This window comes from Argiope bruennichi, chromosome 9, assembly GCF_947563725.1.
Source record: "Argiope bruennichi chromosome 9, qqArgBrue1.1, whole genome shotgun sequence".
In the NCBI taxonomy this organism is placed as follows: domain Eukaryota; kingdom Metazoa; phylum Arthropoda; class Arachnida; order Araneae; family Araneidae; genus Argiope; species Argiope bruennichi.
In genome coordinates, this window is record NC_079159.1 from 14,249,480 (window position 1) to 14,271,760 (window position 22,281).

Here is a 22,281-nt window from a genome sequence, read left to right on the forward strand (position 1 = left end):
TTAAAATTGTAATTAAAATTTCAAAAAAAGGGACCCCAGGTGCACATTCCCGACCTCTAAGGTATACATGTACCAAATTTGATAGCTGTATGTCAAATGACCTTGCTTGTAGAGCGCCAACACACACACACACACACACACACACACACACACACACACACACACACACACACACACATTGAGCTTTATTATAAGTGTAGATTTATTTATTTGGTCCTTCAGGCCGTTCTTTGTCATTGATATCGAAATCACCACTCTTAAATAGTTTAAACCAACAAAACCCACAATTGGGATATGACGGAGCAACATTACCATAAGTTTCTAAAAGTGTCTGATGCGCTTCAGCAGCAGATTTCTTCAAGTCAAATAAAAAAGGCAATGAATGTCGAAAATGCAGTTTGAAGCGTTCCATGATTGGGCTCTTTGTACATCTATACTTATAATAAAGCTCAATGTGTGTGTGTGTGTGTTGGCGCTCTACAGGCCAGATCATTTGACCTACAGCTATCAAATTTGGTACATGTATACCTTAGAGGTCGGGAATGTGCACCTGGGGTCCCTTTTTTTGAAATTTTAATTAGAATTTTAATTATTAATTAAAAACTAACTTTCCCGCCAAAAAAATCTTCCATTTTCCCCACCGCCAACTTTTTCGCCAAAATAATCTTCCATTTTCCCCACCGCCAAATGAGTAAGGCTCAGTTGTTTTTTTCTCCCAACAGTCATGAGGCTAGGGTTAATATTTTTCGGCGGATTATTTCAAACGATTCTGTTTATTTTCTTAATGTTTGATGCATTTAAAATGAAACATTGTTAATTAATCCATGTCCTGAAGGCCTTTATAATATTATGAGTGAATTTTACGACTATCAAAATTTGAAGTTTTAAAATATTTTGCTGAAGAATCTATTAAAGTTGGAATTGCGTAAAATATTTAATGGTACGACCGGAGTTTAACCCCCTGCTTGGCGAAATTTTTAAAAATCGCCAACAACGGCCTAGCGAAATGTTCAAAAGCAAAGGAGCAGATGTTCAATTATAGTGCATAATAAAGATTGCCAGCTTTGGCGCGTTATCGCAACTTGGCGAAGAAGGGGGTTAAACTCCGGTTCAACCTATTTAATTATTAAAATTTAAACGAACATTAAGATTAGCGAACCGGCTGGTCGCTAGTTGAGTAATAAAGTAATACTAAATGGAAAACTTCAAAATGATAACAGTAAAGTAATAGCAAATTGGTAAAACCTAAAACCGTTGTCCTTTATATACTAGATACTTCGCGTATTTACCAGTAGATGTCGCTGATTAAAAAACATGTAATTGCCTAATAATAATATTTGTGAGAATGATGAAATGTTCGAGTTATTAATTGTGTTTCTGTTTTCCTTACAGCAGGATGTCGGCGCCAGAATGGGTAGAGATTGTCGAACCCATCACAAAAGTGACGATGTACGCCAATCTCACCACGGGGGAGTGCGTCCGAGAAGTGCCTCCTGGGAAAGTGTAAGTACATCTGTTTGCATTGATTCATTATATTCATTGTAAATTCATTTTGCTCTGGAAAAACATAATTTTTTTAAGCAGAATCATGGCCGAAGACTGAAAAAACACTTTCGAATTTTTAACTTCGTTTTATTCCATCTCGGTGGCATGATTTATGTGCAAGCAGAAGCGACGAGCATATCAACACAGAACGACACAAGAGCGAAATGAAAAACTAATGAAATATTTATGCCCCTGATTATATTGTTACAAACTTGTAATTTGCTTCCCATCACGGCTAGTATCACCGTAAGAAAGACCCTTTGTAAGATCTGTCCTGTGCGTCAATGACCTGTGAGCTTGGCGACCATTTGGCGACGAATTTGGCGAGTTTGGCGACTAAATGGATACTACTGGAAAGTTCGAGAACTTTCACGATCCATCCACTAAGACCCGAGATACAGCCAGGTACGCCCTGATTGGTCTGAAGATTCCAGCCCCGCCTCCCGGAACTATAAAAGACAGGCAATCTGAATCTGAAGAGGAAGTCGTGTGTATCGGAAGAAGTTGTGTGGATCGTCAAAAGTTGTGTGTGTGTGAGAGGAGTCGGAGTCGCCGACAAATAAGAGAAATTAGAGGGTGAGACAGCAAGAAAGCTGCTGAACTAATGAACTATTAGAGATTAAATGCGCTGCGTCATTAAGATTAATTGACGGTATTTGTAGTAGAAAAATTTTTCGTAACAATATACTGTGAGATTCTGATCGGGATTTCTTTACACGCGTCGATTTAGGTAAGAGGATTACAGGGGTCTTTTAAAAAAGAATTCGCTTAGGGTGACAATTTTTTTATCCCTTCACTCGGAGTGTGGGAACTTGTCGACTTCAGCAATTTTAGAACTCGTGTCGAATTAATTAAATAAATTTTTTTTAAAAGTTGGAATGAGATTAGGAAATAAGAGAACATTTTAGAATGAAGTAAGTTAATATAGGCTAAATTAAGCTAAAAATTAAGAAATTAATTAAGTTTAAATTAGATTTTAAAATATCATTACATATATATGTAATGATATCTCTAAATCTAAATGAAATTATTTATAAAATAATCTAAATCTAAATTAAATTCTAATTAATTTCCTAATTTTTATCTTAATTTAACCCACATTAATTTAATTCTAAAATGTTCTCTTATTTCCTGATCCCATTCCACCTTTTTTTTTTATTTAATTAATGCTACAAAAGCTCTGTAAAATTGCTTAAATCAGCATTTCTCACGCTTCGAGTAAAGGGATAAAAATCTCTCAAGCTAACAAATTCTTTTAAAAGATACCTATATTTCCCTTACCTAAAGCGACACTTGTAAAGAAACCCCCTATCAGAACCTCATAGTATTAATCATCGGGAAGAATATTTCTGTCTATTTTCGCTCTTATGTCATGCTGTAGATTGATGTACCTCGTTGCTTCTTGCGTCTACATAAATTAAGCCTCCCGGATGGAATAAAAGCGAAATTTAAAAATTCAAAGTATCTTCTTTCTCTTAAGTCACGAAACTGCACAAAAATATATGTTTTACATGTATACTTATTCTTTTTTTATATAGTTTGATTAAATCTTTGCTAATGACAAGAATACTTTGACGCATGAAATATAAATTTTAATCTTTACAGTAAATAATTAGGATTTGAATTTTTGACCTTGCTGTTAGTAGAATGATATTTCAATTTTATTTAAATGGCTTGTATATAATAATCATTGTATAAACTATGTAAATCAGGCTAAGAAATTGAATGTTTTATTTTATTCTTCGTGAAGATATCAATTACCGGTCAAAACGCATTATTTATCACTCTTGGTTACTTTCATTTGAATTTTTCACCCTTTTCCGTTTTGTAATATAAATGTGTGCACTTATTTGTAATCTTGGACGTTGGAACAGCAGTTTAAATTTTCAGATGCTAATTATCCATTATTCTATTAATTTAATTAAACCTTGATTCTAAACAAGGGATGCCATCTAGTAATAATTTTTAGAAATAATTTATTTCCAAGTTCAAGATATTTATATTAATAAAAAAAATAGAAAATAATTATAATATCTAAAAAAATAGAAAATAATTAAAAAGATGCATATATACACTGTTTAGTACGTTATTAAAAATAAATTTTTAAGAACAGTTTTCATTAAATTTATTTGTGAAGCATATTCATAATTATCAAAATAAAAAAATATTTCAAAAAATGTGAAAATGATTTGAACGATTTTTTAAAAATTCAATTCATTGACTAAATGAGATATTAGTAATTTTAATCTCACTAAATCCGTTTACATAAGAATTTAATATCCTTAAGTCGACTTATTTACATTGCCTCTTTGTAGTAATTAATTAACTAATGTGCGTATGATTTGCAACATTCCTGTTTGTTTAAATATTATGACCTGTATACAATTGTCTACTAGTCATAGCATGCACTCAAAACCCTATTCTTCTAAATTCCCTTTGTGAAACTATTCTTTATTCTTCTAAAATTTATCCTTAATTTCCAAATTTTGGTTTTCTTTAAGTTTTATTTCAAAATTTAATTTCTGTATAGGGATGAGACATATTGACTTGAAATGTTATTTCAAATATTATAATTGAAAGCAACGTTTTGAAAATTAATGCAGAGCAAACGAAATCGTAACTGAATGCGGCAACAAGAACCGCAATATGGCTGAGTTCATATCAAATTATGGCATCGTGGTAGTCCGGTTTTTACTATTTTTGATGCACTCGTCTTATTTTCGTGCTTACCTTTGAATAATTTCCGTATTCATTTCATTCTTTAACCGCTATGTAATTTGACCTCATAATATTAAAAGATTTTTGTGCGAACACTATCTTTCCACTGTCTTCTCTTGTTTAGCGACTTCTATCCTCGAATTCAGGTTTTTCTTGAAAGACAAAATTAATTGACATTCGTCTTCTTCTTAAATAACTTTTGCGTCACCGAGTTAGCACGATAGAAATCTGACAACATTTTTACATAAAAAGCCAAAAGTGACCTAATTTATTTCCCGCGAGAATAAATAAAACAAGTTAAGTTTGCGTTCCATCGAAAATATTTTGCCATTTGTTATGTTTCGTTCCTGTTACTATGGTGATTGCTTAAAAAAATCGTTTGGCAATAACTAAACGTTTAAATTTGTTTCGGATTTATTATTTTATTATTTATTTATATAAATGATTATTTATGATTTATTATTTTTGAAAAGATGTAAGTAAAGCAGTGCGGTTTTGCCCAATAGAGATTTCAAATTGAAATATTCTAGAAAAATAAAATAAAATTGATGAAGATTCGAACTTTAACTCTGAAATATTGTAGCATGATTATGTTTTAAGCTTCTTGTATTTTTTATGTTCAAGATGGTAGGTTAGTATAACGCGTTTTGTTTTGACCTTAGTGTCATGGTGTGTGACCTTGGCCGCATGACCAATATTAATCACCTCAGGCATTTCCGTCATTCGTTGTATGCAATCATATGGGATATCCTGCTTTGCATGTCATGCGGGATAGCATCATAATTTCCCGCTTCAATTAAATATACATTTTGAGCAATCAAGTCCACAATTAGACTGTTATGTAACGCTTGCCTATCTGCTTGCAATGTATGAAACCCATCTCCAGATTTGGTTCAAATATTTTTTGTCTTCAATCGACACAACGCTCATAAAATTAATTTTTTTATGGCCCTTATTTTTAAACGTGAAAGACAAAATAATGAAAGGTAATTTAACAAATGTTATTTCATAAATGTTTGATGGATGATTTATCTTTCTCAATAAGCATTCTGCAATTATTTGTTATATGGATATGATATATAGCATTGCAGTGCAACGTCAGGATTATAGTGATTATATTAGTCGGTAACATTTTCAGTTTTGTTTTTATAAATTTTAGAAAATAGAATTTAGAATCGCTTTTTGAACTATTTTCTTTCAGAATTCGTCAAGAACATTATTGAGCTATTAGGAATAATCTTACTGTTCTCCTCATATATCTAAATTACAAATTTTAGGGAGAATAATTTCATTTCTTCTTTTTGTTATTATTTATTCTGAAATTTTCTAGATTGGAGATATTTTTTAAAACATTTAGTGATGTTTTATGCTCCGACTTTTTCTTAAAACAAGTAGTCATTATGCATTGGCTTTACTAAAATAACTACATTTTTCTTCATTTTTGGAAAGTATAAACGAAGAGTAACTTTAATTTTCAATAATTTTTATATATTTTATCTTATTATTTGTTATTTAAAAATGCTAGACGATATTAAAATTTATTTTAATTTAATATAAAAAAGAAATAACTGTCCGTGTTGTTTAAGATTAAGAAAAATTCCACTAGTGTAGAACAGCAACAGATAAAACATTTGAATTAAAAAAAAGCGGTCTCCTGTGTAAATTTTTATTTTAGTTATTTATTTTATTTCCAAATATACTTCTAGTTATCCTTGAGAACAGAGGGGAAAAAAGAACTTAGAAAGGCCTTGTACGAACGAATCAAGTAGAAAATTTCCTATTAGAACATTCTTTTTAATTAGTATTATATGTCTTATTTCAGGATGTGTATTGGATTACATGTGTAAAATTAGCACGTGAAAGATTAGCTGTTCATATTATTTCAATCGTTATTTTCGATTAAATATTAATATGTTTAGCGTTTTTGTTAATCAACTAGTTTCACAAAGTGATTTGTAGTGTCAAGGAATAAAAATAAAGAAAGAAATTATCCCTAAAAATATTTCACTTTTTTACTATCTGATTTTATCAAATAAGTATGTAATCATCAAAATAAATACTGTGAGTAAAATGGCAGAATAAGAAACATGGTTAAATTTTTTCACGTTTCGGTTACTTTTATTAAAAATTTTTAAGGATATGAATAATGCATTTATTTCAATCAATTCTTGTATAAATATTTCAGAAATAAATATAAATTGTTAAATGAAGGCTTGATTATCTATATTATATTAAAATTTATCTTGCTTCAAACTACAATCACATTAATTATAAATTTATAAAGTGATAGAAATATATTTGTAACATTACATTATTGAAGCAATTATTTTTTATTTAATTTATTAAAAGTATATTAATTTAGTTTCAAATTTACATTTTATAAAATTTTACAACTATTTTAAATTAAAGAAATAGTTGGGAAATAGAATAAATATTCTTATTTAGAAATTAAATAAGATTTATTTTTAGATGAAGCAAATGCTGAACATTTTGCAACTCAAGGAAAAACTTCTCTAATTAAACTGCATTTAATATCTGCAAAAAACTGCCGGCTAGTATCTTGCTTGAATTTAAATAAGTAAAAATGATGTATTTAGTCTGGAAATAAATCCTGTCGAAATATTGCTTCTGGGCAAAAACATTTCAAAACTTTCAGATATGCCAAATACTTCTGTGAACATTTTACTTTTATGTTTTCTGCATTTATTTATTATTGCCTACTTTCTTTATCTATTCCAAATACCATAAACAAACGTAGACTGGTTTTCTAAACCACGTATTTTGCTTTCCGTGCGCATTTCGTGATGCTGAAATTCTCTTGCATTTCATCCATCCAGCCGTATGCGTTATGTTTTACTTCTGCGTTAATGGCTTTTCTGTGTCGCTTTTCCACTTATCGGATGGGCTTCCTTATGGCGGATTCGTGATTAACGCAGCTTCCTCCTCTTCTTGGGGTTATCTTTTGTTTGTCTGAGCTTTCCGAGTGTTTTATTTTGTTTACTCTATTGAATCGGAATTGCTATGCAAGTGCGCTTGCAGCTGGTTGTCTTGAAAGAATTGGTTGATTGTTTAATTCTTAAAGGACTGACTGCGACTAGTTATGTTAATTTTTAAGAAAGGAAATCTGAATGTGAATTTTGACTCATTTTTTTTGTTATTAATTTTTAATGGACACCTAATGTAAATGTTGATAGTTATTAATTAAAAAATTAAATTATCCTTTTTCTGATTCGTTAGATTAAAACCTATTACTGTCAATTGTCACAATTTCTACTAATAATTAAAAGATGAATGTACTCGTGTTGACTTCTTATAAAACAGCTAACAGATCCTAGAGCTAACAGATTTGGCCTAAATGTACTTTGGAAAGTGGAAATATGCACCTCGAAGCGATTCTTAAAGGACTGACAGAGACTAGTTATGATAATTTAAAAAAAGGATAATATGAATTTTGAATTTTTTTTACCAATTTTTAATTGACTTTTGCTTTATTAATTAAAAATATTAAATTATCGTTTTTTATTTAATTGATTGATACTTATTACTCTCTTTATCTCTACTAATAATTAAAAGATGAATATAAAAAGATGAAAGAAAATAAGCAAAATCAGCATTCCTTAGCATTAAACAAAGAAGAAATTTTTAAAAAAGAATGAGAATTCATAACAATGATTGAAAGAAAATGAGCATTATCGTTATTCCTTAATGTTGAACAATAGTAAAGAAACTCGTAATTAAATATTTGCATTAATAATGAAAACGCTTTCAGTTTCTTTACAATAAAGGATAATATTTTTGTTGATTATAAATAAAAACATTTTAAAAAATTTTCTTAAATTAGGGAAGAGTTGAATGGCAGCTAAATTAACATCAGTCACTACGATTTTTGCATTTCTTATAGTGCTGTAGAAATGATTTTGATAAGATAATATTTTAGAAATTTGTCGCCAAAAAAAAAAAAGTTCACCATTTTTTTAATTTAAGTGACGACAAAAATCCCTTTAAAGTGCACATTCTCACATTTCCAAATATATTTCTTGCTAAATTTTGTTACTCTAGATTTAGAGAAATACCCTGTAGAACACCAACAAAAGCTGATTAGTAGTAATAGTAGTGATGATTATAGATCCATTTTTACTATTTTATCCAAATCGGTGAAATTCAGTAATTCCTTTTGTATGATTTTCATTTGTACTAAATCATCTAAAAGTCTTTCATTTAATAGTTCAGAAGAAATTTATCTTTATTTCATTCCCATAATATCTTTGCTGATGAATTTAAAGTTGTGCTGTTATAATCGTTACCTGAAAAATAACAATGCGACTAAAAATATATTGCAAGAGCTGCTGGAGTCCCATTTAAAACGTTTCATTTTTGTTTATTTGAAGAAAAACGAATTAAAAAAATGCTGTAAAAGAAATAAATGGATTTTCAGAGCTTTTCATAAACAAATTTTTAATTGAATTTATATTAAAAAAATGATCATCAAAAATACATTTTTTAGTATTTACGTATCAGTGTTAAATTTGTCTGCTATTTTTTATTAGATACATTAGAAAGCTAAATAAATTCAGCCAAGAAAATATACTTTTACGACCCTCTGCTTCTTAATTGAAATTTTATACTTTGTAGCTTAACACTTCTTTTGCATCAGCCATATTTCCATGCCAGATTACCCGCTCATTATGCAATAAATTTCTTTTCTTTCCTATTTTATAATGTTTCACGGCTAAAGTAAGTAATATTTAAGTTGTTTGGGAGTAAGAGGCATTCAAATTTCTTAATATTGCCAATATTCAACTCCTACGATAAAAAGTTAGAAGCCGTTTTTGTTGCTTATTTATTGTAATGGAATGCTTAAACGATGACTGAATAAAAACGCAGACGATATTTTTCTCCGCCATTATGTAATTTGGGAGCAAGCCGACCGGAAAGTAAGAGGACCATTATCGTATCGAATTATAGTTATTCGCGACCGCGCCGGTTATTTCCGGTACGTGTAAAACGTGATTTGATGGGCATCTTCTCGGTTATATGATATGATTAGAAAATCGCTTTCTGTTCTTTTCTGTGATTTTTTATTTTATTCGATTCAAGATAACTTTTTTAACTGCACGCTCACTTCAAGTTCTTATCTGTATGTTAAAATAAATATTTTGCTTAAGTTTTGTATTCTTTGTCCTGGTTTAAGACGGTGCAAAATGTCTGCTTTGCATTTTAAATCTTGTCAATTAACCGGTTTCTTGGAATACAGTTCATGAAGCGAATTTTCACATTTACAATTTAATTTTGAATTATGTATATTTGATTTGATAAATAATTTCTTGTTTTTGGTTATTTATTCTATTCGCGTCATTACATTCCGCGCTTAAAACTTTTTACTTATCTAAAATATTGTAGTCATTAAAAAAAATTCGAATTCAAGATTTTTAACGGATCTCCCAGTTTCAGATCTCCCTTAATTCTATGAACACATTTTTGGCATTATATCTGCCTATTTTTTAAAGCATTAAATAAACAATGCGTTGAGCTGGGTCAAAAAAATTTTGTATTTGGACTTATGCCTAAATTTGTAGATTTATATCAAATTTTAAAGGAAATCCATTCTGAGGAAATAGTCTGACTACTCGATATTTACAAATTGTAAAAAACTACATAGATCAAATTTCATACACAGATTTTGCAACCAAAATGTCAAATTGTGTTCCAAATCTGTCAAAGGATTGACCGTTTGTCGGTCTTTTTTTTTCGCGTACATGTAAACACAATGAATTAAATCATTCATGCTATTGACTGAAATCAATCATGGTATATGTTCTTGTGACTATTCTGTAGTTTCTTTTCTAAATTTGGTTTCAGTTGGTCCTGCAGAGAGACGTCATTCGCATGATAGATTCAATAAAAATTCTAGATTCACGTTAAATAACAATATTTTTTAAATTATTATTCGTCGTTGCCATGCAAGGCGTTGCTATCCGTCCGTCTAAACATGACTGATGTCTTTAAAAAACTTTTTTTTTATTTCATTTTTAAGTGGCTTAATTATATGCTCTGAAAAAAAGGTTGAAATTTCGATTATTTTTAATAAAAAATTTATTAAAACGTTGCAAAACATTTAATTAACATCATTTTTTTGAAAGCAATGACTATTGAACAAATATTTATTTTTCTAAGTTCAGCGATCTGCCTTGTAAAACATTTTAAACAATTTCAAATTATTCATATTGTAATTTACTGAGAATATGTAAGTCTATTAATTTTATCCTTTTCCTTCGCACAAACGCTTTTTTTTCTATTGAATTGGCATTGTTCTTAAATACAACTATTAGTTACTTTATATATTCTTCAGGTTGAAATTTCATCTTGCATTTAATATTTTTCATGCTATCTCAAGTATATATTAAAACTGTTGTCTCATTATATATGATAAATTGACCACATTTTAAAATGTTCCTTTGTATTAAGCCTAATATTCTTTATTTAATTTGTTAAGAATCGATTAAATACTTTAAGCTTAGATTACATATCGTCTGTTGCTTTTGGCTGCTTTAGAAAATTCCAGTCATTTTCCTTGGAACTTCAAATATTTCAAAACTGTTGCAGACTAAAAAAAGACAATAAATACATGAAATTCTTGCGTGTTTTTGGATTAGACGTTTTCGTGTTCGAAAAATACCATAGTAGATTACTTTCGTGCTTGGAAATGACGCTTCCTAACACGAATGCATCGCATCGGTTCCTGTCTTCTGCTTGTAAACAGTTACTTTGATGGATTATGCAGCAAATTATATTGGCAGAAACAAAAAATATTGCATCTCCTTGGCAATAACAAATGTTTTGCCTTGAAAGATGGTAACGCTCGATTTGTAAACTGTACTTTTTATTTTTCTTAACAAAAGTCATTGAGTAATACTTGAAATAGATATTCTAATATAGATAAGAAATGTTTGCCGTTTGGCAATAGCATTTGTTGTTGCGGAGTCTTGTATTTTAAACTTGAAAAAGAAAAGGATATCCATTTCAAGGCATTTTTTTTTTTTAAATCTATTAATTTTCAGATTTTCTTATGAATTCTGGACAATTAAAGGATTATCAGATTACTTTAATGTTATTGCTAAAAACCTGATAAAATTTTAAACGATAAGAAATTAATGTTTAAAAATTTATATGCAAAAAGTAATAATTACATGAATTTTATTTATTAAACGATAGCCTACTATACCTAACGTGCAATATTTTCTCTAAAGATATTTAATTTCTAAAAAAAGAATATAGTTTAATTTTTGTAGATTGAATTCTTGTAGGTGATTTCTAAGTCATTTTTGATATATAAAATTCCGTTGCATCAATTAATAGGGTTTTAATTTTTCTTTATAATAAATAGAAGAAAGAAAAGTGGAAATTGAAACTAATATATGTAGCGATAATTTTTTTTTTGGTTTATATATTTTTAAGGATTAATTAAATAGACTGGTAACTCGCAGCCTGTTTTATTATTGTAAATTTTAGAAAAATAAAAATGTATAAAAGATATAAAACCATATTCATAGCGAATTAAGAGAAAATATAGGAATATAAATTATCTGGAAAAATCAGAAAAGATCTGCGAAACTCAATTTAGTTTCGGGATAAAAAAAAAAGATTTCATTAGGAAGAAGAATTAAATAAATTAGTTCTAAGAATTAAAGAAAAAGATTGAAATTCTGTTAGTTGAATAAACAATTGGAACCGATTGTTTTAAAATGAAAAATCAATAGAAAGGAAAATTAAGCTAACATTAAAATAATTTAATAAATTAAAATAATTTTCTTTTAAAATTCCAATAATAAATGAAAATGGTCATTCTTAAAACAATTGCTGTAGAAATTTGGATCGTTTCTTTTTTATATATGACTTTTTAACTGTTGAAAAATCTGTTATCTGTCCTCCTTCAACTTTGTTGTTTATTTAGTATTATATCTTAGCAAGAGCGGGCTAGATATTATTCCTGTTGATGTGCTCTTATTTACTTTAATTTTTTAATAATTGGTATTTAATTTAAGGTAAAAAGTAAATGCAAATTAAAGAATAATGTTGTAAATATTTTGGCAAATGATAAATGGCTTCTAAATATATTTTAAACCAAATGCATTTCAGAATTCTATTCTGCTTCATCGTTAAAATGTATTGACAAAAAGTGCGAGGCACTTTTCTCATGGGTGACTCTTATTACTTAGATCGAAGTTATTAATATTCTGGCATAGTCTTACCAGAATATAAACGATGCTAATTATGTCAATGTCGATTCATGAAAAGAAGATTGGTAGTGCTGTTTACCATTTTTTCTCATTACTAAATGATTTTATTTTGTCACCCTGCCATCTTTGGTTTGACAGTCGTGGGAAACGGGAGGTTTGACTTACAAAACAAATTTTTTTTTTTTTTTTTTTCTTTTTTTCTTTTTCTCCCTTTAATTGTTCCTTACGAATCTGCATGTAGCAGAATAGCAAAATATGAACATTTATTTTGAAGAATCTTATCGCACAGGAAGTTGTTGCATATGCTCTTCTTGTGTAGAGGGTGTGTCTTTTCCTCATCGGAAGAGACCGCTTATAGGTCAGTGCCCGAATATTATTACAGCATTGTAGTGTGACCGCTGATTATACATGAAAAATTCCGACAATTTTTTATGTCATTTTTAATATTCACTCTTTAGATTCGATATATGTATTGTATTTTACTAGCCATAAATTTTAATCTCTTTTTATTATCATTCGTTTCTATGTCGTTTAAGGTTTTGATCAAATATTCAAAATTCGATGTAATTATATTTTGTCTATATTTTTTTTGTTTATTAGTATATATTTTAAGTCCAAAATTTAAAGAAATGGGTTCTCATTTTCTTATTATTTCTTACTTTCTGTATTGTAATGCATTCGCGTATGTTTTTCGACTTAATATTTTATCAGGGTTAAGAATAGCTTCAATTCAAGTAACAATACTGTCACTCCGAAAACGTATTAATTAACTGCTACCAATCTTACACTGTATTTTAATATAATGTTACTACTTTTAGACTATATACACTATGTTACTATTATTATGTAAGAAATTGTGTGTTTACGAAAGAAAAAAAAATCGCATTTAAGCGATTTTATTTTGAAGAAAGTTAAGAAACAATCAAGAAAAGCAATTTTTTTTAATTCTTTATTAGACGCGTTTTTCTTTTAACTGCTGTTTTCAGATGTTAATTTTCAATTTTTTTTAATCTTTTATTTGAATTCGAAGTTGATATTGTGTGTGTGTGGTTACAAATCTATAATATTTAGGTATTTTTGTGATATAGAAAAGAGTTTCAGAGATATTTTAATAAATTCCATGTCATAACCTTCCCTCAGCCTTGTTGACTATTGTTAGAAATTTAGCAATGACGGAAGTTCCCGAAACTATAGGAATTTTGGTTATATATAGATTAGGAACGGAGATACAGATACAATATCCTTTCAGGTGCTTCTTTGCATTATCACGGAGAATAAAAATCTCGTGGTAGAATTCTCGAATCGAGAGAATAAATTCACTTACGAGAGTAGTCGAATGAATTCTCTTATAGGAGTGTTGATTTCTATTGTATTCTTTCCGAACGCTTTGTGCTGTTGCGTTTTTTTTAATAGTCTGCTGTGTTTATGTTTTTTTTTTTTTTTTTTTTTTTTTTCCTGCAAATGATATCTTGTGTGTTTGTTATGTATGATTTTTGCTTTCGTGTAGAATAAAGCGCCGCTATTGCGCCTGTTAGACTTTTCCTCTTACACCCATCAAACGAATATGTATATATATTCACACACTAGAAAACATGAACATTTTTTCGCCATCTTCCTTCTCATTCCAATTTTGGAAAATCAAAGCATACGGCAAAATTGCAGAAGGTTTCCGTACCTGATAACAGACAGAAGTAGCAAATGTAAATTGCACAATGTGTTTCAAAATTAAATATTGGATGAAAAACGGAAATCCGCGCTTAAGCATATGCGTCATATGAGGATGAATTTACTTCATATCTAGTTGTAGGCGTCCATAGTCAAAAAATCTGATGAAGAATATGAGACACGTATGAATATGCCCAAGGAAAATTAAATCATTCTTTTATTATTATTTGAATAATTAATGCAGCCTTAAATCAGTAGTAAATTGAAGAGTTTTAGAAATAAGTAAGATGATGTTTCTTACTTTGATAGTCTGAAATGCGTATATTTACAAGTACAGGAAGAAAGTATTTCTGAAACAATAAGTTTAATCCACAAGCATTTCAATTTATCCCATTAATTCTCTGTTGAGTTAAAAAAGTGGCACATTTCTGAAACGGAAAGTCTCATCTAATTAGATAGTAGATGAAACAAAAAGGGTAAGTAGTTAAATTGTCATTACGCATTTATAATGCTTAAGGCTTGGGCATTTGAACATCTTTTCCCATTTTTCTTGCTCTTTTCCAAAACTGGTGTTTCGTTATTTTATGTGTATGTATTTTTTTTAAATCTATGGATAACATATTCTTAATATTTTTAAGATATGAATGAATCCGAAAAAATTCAGTTCTGTCGCTTTGAAGGCTAATTTTCCAAACTTGATAGCTAGAAAAAAAAATATATATGTAAAAAATTGATTTGAAATCATTTTATTTATTATAATAAAAAATAAAATATAAGTTTTGTTAATAAATTTTCTTAGAATTATTATTAGAAAGAGAAAATTTTTTTAGAACAAATATGAAACTTTTTCTCTTGGTTTATTACGTTTTTTTATTAGCGCATGAAATAATGTATCCTTTATCCCTAACATAAATCCCTCGTGTAAAGGACTGATAAATCTTTCAGTATAGTGCCGAAAAGCGAAACAACAGGCTTCAACGTTGCTAGACCCATCAATTCAGTAAAAAGGGCCAAACATCCTGTGTTATTTCTCACAAGAACCATCAATTGTTTTCCAGCAGACCGTCAATAATTGCATAGGTTGTGACTGTTACATTGTCTCGCTAGCTGAACATGGATACGATGCTGTCTTTGAATCGAATAAATCCCATTTGGATTCTGTGCTTCTTTGGCGTCGCACAATGAGGGTTATTTTCAGTGTCTTTTTAATCCTGGCTATATAATCTTCAGGGATTTGAACATGAAAAGGGTGATCAGTGTTGTTTATACCGTGCCTTAAAAATAGCCCACTAAATTTAGTCTGTTGCATATAGGTCCATGGTGACATATATTATTTATAATTATGTGGATTGTAACATTCATCGATTGTTTTGATAAATAACTTCTAATTCTGGTAATCACTAGAAACAATTAAGCGATTTTATTTTTAAAATATTAAGTACCTTAAATTTTATGAGAAGAAGCTTTATTGTTTGTAAAATTAGGTTTATAGTCGTGCCTAGTGATTACGCTTGGCTATTGTTTAATATAAAATGCAATTTACTTCAGGAATATCTTCGATATACTGCTAAAAGCAAAAAAGGAAAATGTGTTCTTTTTTTAAAATGTCATTTCTGTACAGAAAAATCGGGTAAATAAATGTGTCGCAATGCAATATGCATTGCTCATATATTGATATGCAATATGTAACATGCGCAAAAAATATTGGAATTATGTGTGTGTGTAGTTAAAAAGTACGTGTTTCTCATATCAAATGATTTCATTTAATTAGAAATGAATAACCAATTGTTTTAAATTAATAGAAAATCTAGATATGATGTAACATAAAATTATGCTCTTGAAAAATTAGTGAACATAAGTTTAAAATTTATTTTTATGAACATTTTTCTTCAAAAAATAAAATTATCGTTTTAAAAGTACGGAGACTTTTCATATTTTTCTAGTAATCAATATGAAACTTAATATCTTGATTACTTGCATGGAATTTATTACTGGACAGTTTTTTAAAGCTATTTCGTAAATAAAATTCTGCTTTTTTAATATTCATCTACATTTTAAATTAAATAAATTATAAAATCGTACAGAAAATTGAAATCCGTGTAGAGAATTACTGAAATAAGAGCGCGATTTCTTTTTCCTTTACCACTTGTTTCTTATTCGTTTGTGCTAAACTATCAACATTCTTTTAATACATGTATGTGCGTCATATTTTATTACAAATTTGTTGTTACTACTTATTTATTACAAATGCACAGAAGATTCTATGCCGCCATTATGTCTCTAAAAGCAGAGACACAAGGAAGGAGGCAAAGCCGTATCAGATTTAATGTTAACCAGAGAGCACCGCGTAGAGGCCTGCTGCATTACAAGCACGTTTATGCAATTGACTAAATTTTTGCATTGAATGTTCTATATATTCAGATCTTATTATATATTCAGATATATATTCAGACAATCTTCATTTTTTTAATAGAAAGGAGTACTTTATTTAATTATCAATTTTCTGTGAATTATGTGTTTGGCAGCAAACAGTAAAACCTATTTATAACCATTTTGTAGGGAGTTTTAAAGAATATTGTTACAGACATGATATCATTATGACACTGTTTGAGCACTTGGCGCATCCAGTGTTACGTTGTGCGCATATACTAATGCACCGACTACACTTCTGTACACTTTCTGCGTCGATTTCAGTCGCTTGTTCCCACCTTTCTGTGCTACAATAAGATTCCAACTGCCTTGATGAGTGGACCATGTTAGAGTGATGTCTTATTTTTCAGGGAAGGACGGGGGGAGGGGGATACAACCAGTTCTCTAAAGTGTTAAAATTGTTATAGACAAGTGTTTCTAAAAAGTGGTTACCGTTGAAAATTCACTAGGGCATTAAATTAGGCTGGAAATTTATTAAGTAAATAGGAATTCTGTCAGGACTGAAGAAAATGTTGTTATAGGTATGTTTATCATTATATCTAGGTTTCACTGTATTTCATTCTAAGCGAGACAAGTCTGCTTTGTACGTTTCATGGCAATAAACTTTTTTTTTTTTTTTTTTTTTTTGTCCTCATTTCATCATCATTCACCTGAGGACTTGACCGGCCACTTTTTTTTACCAGTGGAATTGCTTTTGTTAACGGTCCGGAAGCATCCCTGATTGGTACTCGAACGAATGGCAACTTATCTCGCGGTGTAAGTCGGTGAGTCTTTTCTGAGTGTGACTTGCATGCTAATGAGTTACACCATCATTTGGAAGGCAGTATTTCAGAGGCCTCAAGTGGCAAAAAAAAAAAAAAAATCATAAATCACGATAAAATTTGCTTCTTCGAATTCTCGGACAAATTTATGTGAGAATCGGTTGCAATTCAAAATAAAGCTTCTATCTACACTGCCGGAATTTTTATTCTGAATGCATGACTATCTGTCTGGGACATTCATGATGTAGATTATGTCTATGAAGACATTTAAGAATGCCGGTTTTGTGCAATGTAATTATGCTCATGTTTTAAGGACCTAAATAAATGGAATGTTTTTTGAGTTTATGAAGAAGAATTTCAAACGAAACATTGAATTATACTTCATTTTCATGTCTTGCATATTTCATGGCATAATATATCCGTTGCTAATAATAAAGCTGATGATGAAAAAATTATTTATTTAAATTACACAAGTGGTTTGCTTATCCGAACTCCATTAATCGAAAAAGTTCACTTTATAAAAACTGGAAGGAATTATTCGTGTAAAAATAATCAAAAATAAATAACACATTTACAGCTTAACTCAGTTACTATCTATGAATAAAAAATACTATAATTTGCAAATTTTAGTTAATAATTTAACAATGCTTGAAATTCTAGAATTCCAATGCTGTTAAATTGAAATTGGATTAATTTCTGAAGAACATTATATATAGGATTACAAAACAAGCTTTGTATAATGCATTTCTTTATTTGAAAAAAAAAGTCCATTTGTCTTTTAGTAGAGAAAGAGGGAGAATCGATAAAAAAATTAATTATGTTTTCAATAAATAAATAACTTTTTCGTTATAAGCGTTTTTAAAATTATTTTACCGTTTGAATTTTATCACCTAACGAATTTCCATTCTATGCGTCGTTAGAGTAAATTAGATCGCGAAGAAAAATGAAAAGGATTTCTCAGAAGTCGATCGTTTCCATCCTTCAAATTTTCGACAAGTAATCATTAAATGAGTGATTACACCCCGAAAATTCGAATAAACTCTCGATTTAATTAAACTACAGCCATCCATCAAATTTTGCGAAATTCAATGGAGCGAAAGCGGAAGTCTTGACTACATCTGTATTTTATTTTATTGAAAAGTTTTATTTATACTTTGGAAAAAGTCGCAACACAGTATCTCCATTATTTCCATCCTTCAAATTGATTTGTATTTATATAAGTAAATGACAAATGTAATTCTCTAGTTTTTATAGATTGGCTGATCTATTATATCATTATTTCACTACTGTTAATCGCAGTCTGTGAAATGCAACTTATTAATAATTAATCTGAAGTTTGAAAAAGCTTACCAGAAAAGGAAATATTAAAAAAAGATTGCAAATCATCAGAAAATCGTTTGCTCAAAAGCAATGAAAAAAATGTTTTCTTTTTCCTCTAAATTTATTAACAATCGCTTTTTTTTTGTCATTAATGTTAAAATCTTTTTAGGAAAACAGAATTATTGCAACATTTGAATGCTAGCCGTGATAATGAATATATACTATATATTTAAGAATGCTGTGAGTATTAATTAAATTTATTACTGCAATTTTATTGTTTCGTTTTCGCTGTTTTTAAATTAAAAAAAATATTCTTAGAATTAAGCCTAATATAATTTAAATGCGATTTTGATAACCACGATGTTACTTTCGGTGGCGTTTTTTTAAAAGAGTTTTTGACCTTGAATGACGCGTAGCTTTTTTTTTTTTTTTTTTTTTGCTTAACTTTAATTTAATTTGAAATGCAAAATAACATTTTTTGTAGCTTTCTTCATCTATGATTAAATAGGTAGTTCAAATTTATCATCTTTGAGTTTGACGGATCTTTCTCTAAAATCTGCAGTACAAAACATAATTTCAATTACAGTTTTTGAAAGATCCGTTCCTGCAATTACGGCCGGTTAACTTAAAACGACCAGCCGTCCTCATTTAAAAGCTGGATTAGTACAATTTCCGTTTATTCCTTTCAAATATTGATAATTCTCTTGAAAGAAAAAAGACCTGCATGGTCCTAGGACGTAAATTGTGGCATCGGTGCGCAACTCGTAAGACAAAAATTTTTAGAACTTTCATACGTATTTCACCGTTTCTGTTAATGTCTTTGCAACAATCTACAATCATTGTTACATTCATTCAATCATTTCAGTCATTTTTTACTCTAAGGAAGCCGTGAAAATGTTCAATATAATTGCTTTGAAAATGAATTAAGATATTTTAAGGCAATGTGATAGCAGAAGTCATAGGCTGACATGACATTTGAAATGGATTAGTGTGTTAATCAGTTTCGTTTATAGAACCTGACTTGGTTTTTAGATGTCATATAATTGCAAACTTTCTTGCTTATAAATATGAAATTTTGTAATCAATTTTTGTCCTCATTTCTTAATGCACTAGAGTTCTCAAATTTTGTTTAATTTTTTTTTGTGTCCTTAATAGCAGCACATTGCTTTAATATTTTCAGAATTTAATTACGAATTAATAAATTAATGCAATTAAATGTTGACTCCAAATGAGTGACTTTTGAATGAATTTAAAAAAAATCTTTTCAAGATTCTAATGCATTTTTATTAATAAATTATAAATTAAAAACTTAAAAAACTGAATTGAATTAAAACAAATTTTTGATTACATTTTAATTAGTTTGAACATACACATTGCTAAAAGGTGTTTTAAAAAATGTTTATAAAATTAATTGATATATTTAATACTCATAACTGGTTATAATGATAGAGCTTGCAAACAGTCCGTGGTAGCATTGATTTTTGCAATTTCAGAGTGTTTTTATAGGTTGTAAATACAATTTGAGCAGAATTATTAGAAATTAATCCATAACTGTCTAAATAATTACGGTTGCTAAGAAGGAAAATGTTACAAAATATGTTTTCTCGCTTGATGCGTGGATAATTAATATCCTTGAATAAATCGAGCATATAAGTACTACAATCCTTTATTCGTGGGATCCTGATGAGCAGCAAAGAACCGACTTAATGTTGTTTATTATGTCAAAAGGGTGTTTCCTTACGTCGTTTTTGAAGTTGAGAAATGACGTTCGCGAAATTCTAGTGGGTGTGCCGCCCTTCAAGCGACTAGGATGGAAGGAAAAGTTTAAGAAACATATTAAAATAAACTATCGAGGCCCTGTTTTCCTTCTGGAAATACTGAATTTTTTATTGAATGGTTTCCGAAGATAATAATATCTCCCCAGTGCGTTATAGTGCAGCTTATCGCTCTTTCCGATGCAGGTACCATGTCCTTTTTTGTGCTAGGTTTTATAGGTTATATGAACTTCTTTCGTAATATTGCTATTATCGTATTATAGGGAGAAAACTTCCCGTGTTTTTTGGAATTGTTGCTTTGTTTTTGCAGTGAAGACATGATAAAAGATTTTCTTAAATTTAATATTCTTTATATTATTTTAGTTTCCCGAAAATGCTAGAGACTTAATTACTTTTACGCTGGAATTATGCTGTTGTGTAATGGAAAATACATTTATAATTATTTTCTAATTAAAAATGGATCATAATTTGATATATGACCTTTCCCATGTATTCTGTATGTTTTAGACTTCTCTGAATTCGAAAAACACATTTTTGAAAATGTCAGCCTGTCTATCTGTCTGTGACAAAGATTACTGAAAAATGCTTTGAGCTGGATGGAGGAAATTTGATATACGGTTTTAACATCAAATTTGTAGAATTTGGATCAGAGGAAGTCTCTGTGTGTGTGTGTGTGTGTGGCTGTTCGAATTTAAGTTACAATGATAACTATAAAATGAAGAGAGCTAGATGGATAAAATTATGCGCGCGCATCTAATATCTGTAGCGTAGACATCTATCAAATTTTAAGCCAAATCTAGTGAGGGGTTGACTCTGTTGTACTTTCAGAAACATATAAACGTGATTACTCAAAAATGCAGTGAGATTAAATATATTAAATCGGGTATGGAATTTTATGCTTAAAAGCGTACCGTATTAACAATTTTTTTGTTTCAGTCGATTGGGAAAAACGCATCTAAAATAGGCTTAATCGCCAAATAACTCGCCAAAGATGACACGATAGATTCAGTAAAAACTCTAAATTTGCGCCGAAGGCTAATATTTCGCAACTATTACACACCAATTCCATGCAAGGTGGTCTCCGAAATAAAAGAGTGTGCAAAAAAGTTTTGTGGAGACCACTCCCGCTGGTTCTTCTGCCGCAGGAGATAAACAAGGTATTCCCAAAAAGAGCAATAAGCTTTTATTTCCCCGAATATTGCAACAATTTACATATATGCTTCCAATTAAATAAGGTTGGCTGTTGCATTTTGACTTCTGTATCTTGTTTGGAGTTTGATAGCAAAAAGATTTAAGAAATTAAATTTTTATATGGCCCCCATAGTGCAAAAATTTCAATTAGCAAAAATGTTTCACTTTATCTCATTCAATTAAGCGCCCACAAAGTTCCTCATTTCTATCTACAATATTTGCAGAGATATGCTTATTTTTAAATTTACTGGGGTTAATCACAAATTTAGATAAAAACTTTTATTTCAGAAATTAAAAAAAAAATCAATACAAAAGAGCTATCATGTGTAAATATTTGTCCATTAATACATCATCCTATCATCATGACTTCAAAGAAATTTGCTAATTACGCATAATCTTGTCCATTTTGATCGATTGACAATTGTACTTCAACTTTATAAAGAAAAAGAGAGAAACTGAACATTTAAGATATATGGGAGAAGTTTTGGAATGCTGAGCAAGAATGAAATGCTTTGCTTAAATTTGAGTGTTTTCTCAAAAATTACATATTTCAGCATCGGGGAACATTTGGATATGTTGACGATTTATACTGTATGCAATTGTACTGCCTTTTCTAATTGTAGAAGAATACAAATGTTT

At 29.4% G+C, this 22,281-nt stretch overlaps 1 protein-coding gene across 4 annotated transcripts in view; it reads left to right on the forward strand.

The window, feature by feature from the left end:
• LOC129984275 (rho GTPase-activating protein 39-like) overlaps positions 1-22,281 on the forward strand; it is a 171,524-nt gene that overhangs the window by 116,979 nt on the left and 32,264 nt on the right. For all 4 annotated transcript variants that reach the window (XM_056094119.1, XM_056094118.1, XM_056094120.1 and 1 more), the window contains one exon: positions 1,393-1,503. In XM_056094119.1, the coding sequence (XP_055950094.1) occupies positions 1,393-1,503 (111 nt within the window). The remainder of the gene's footprint in view (positions 1-1,392; positions 1,504-22,281) is intronic.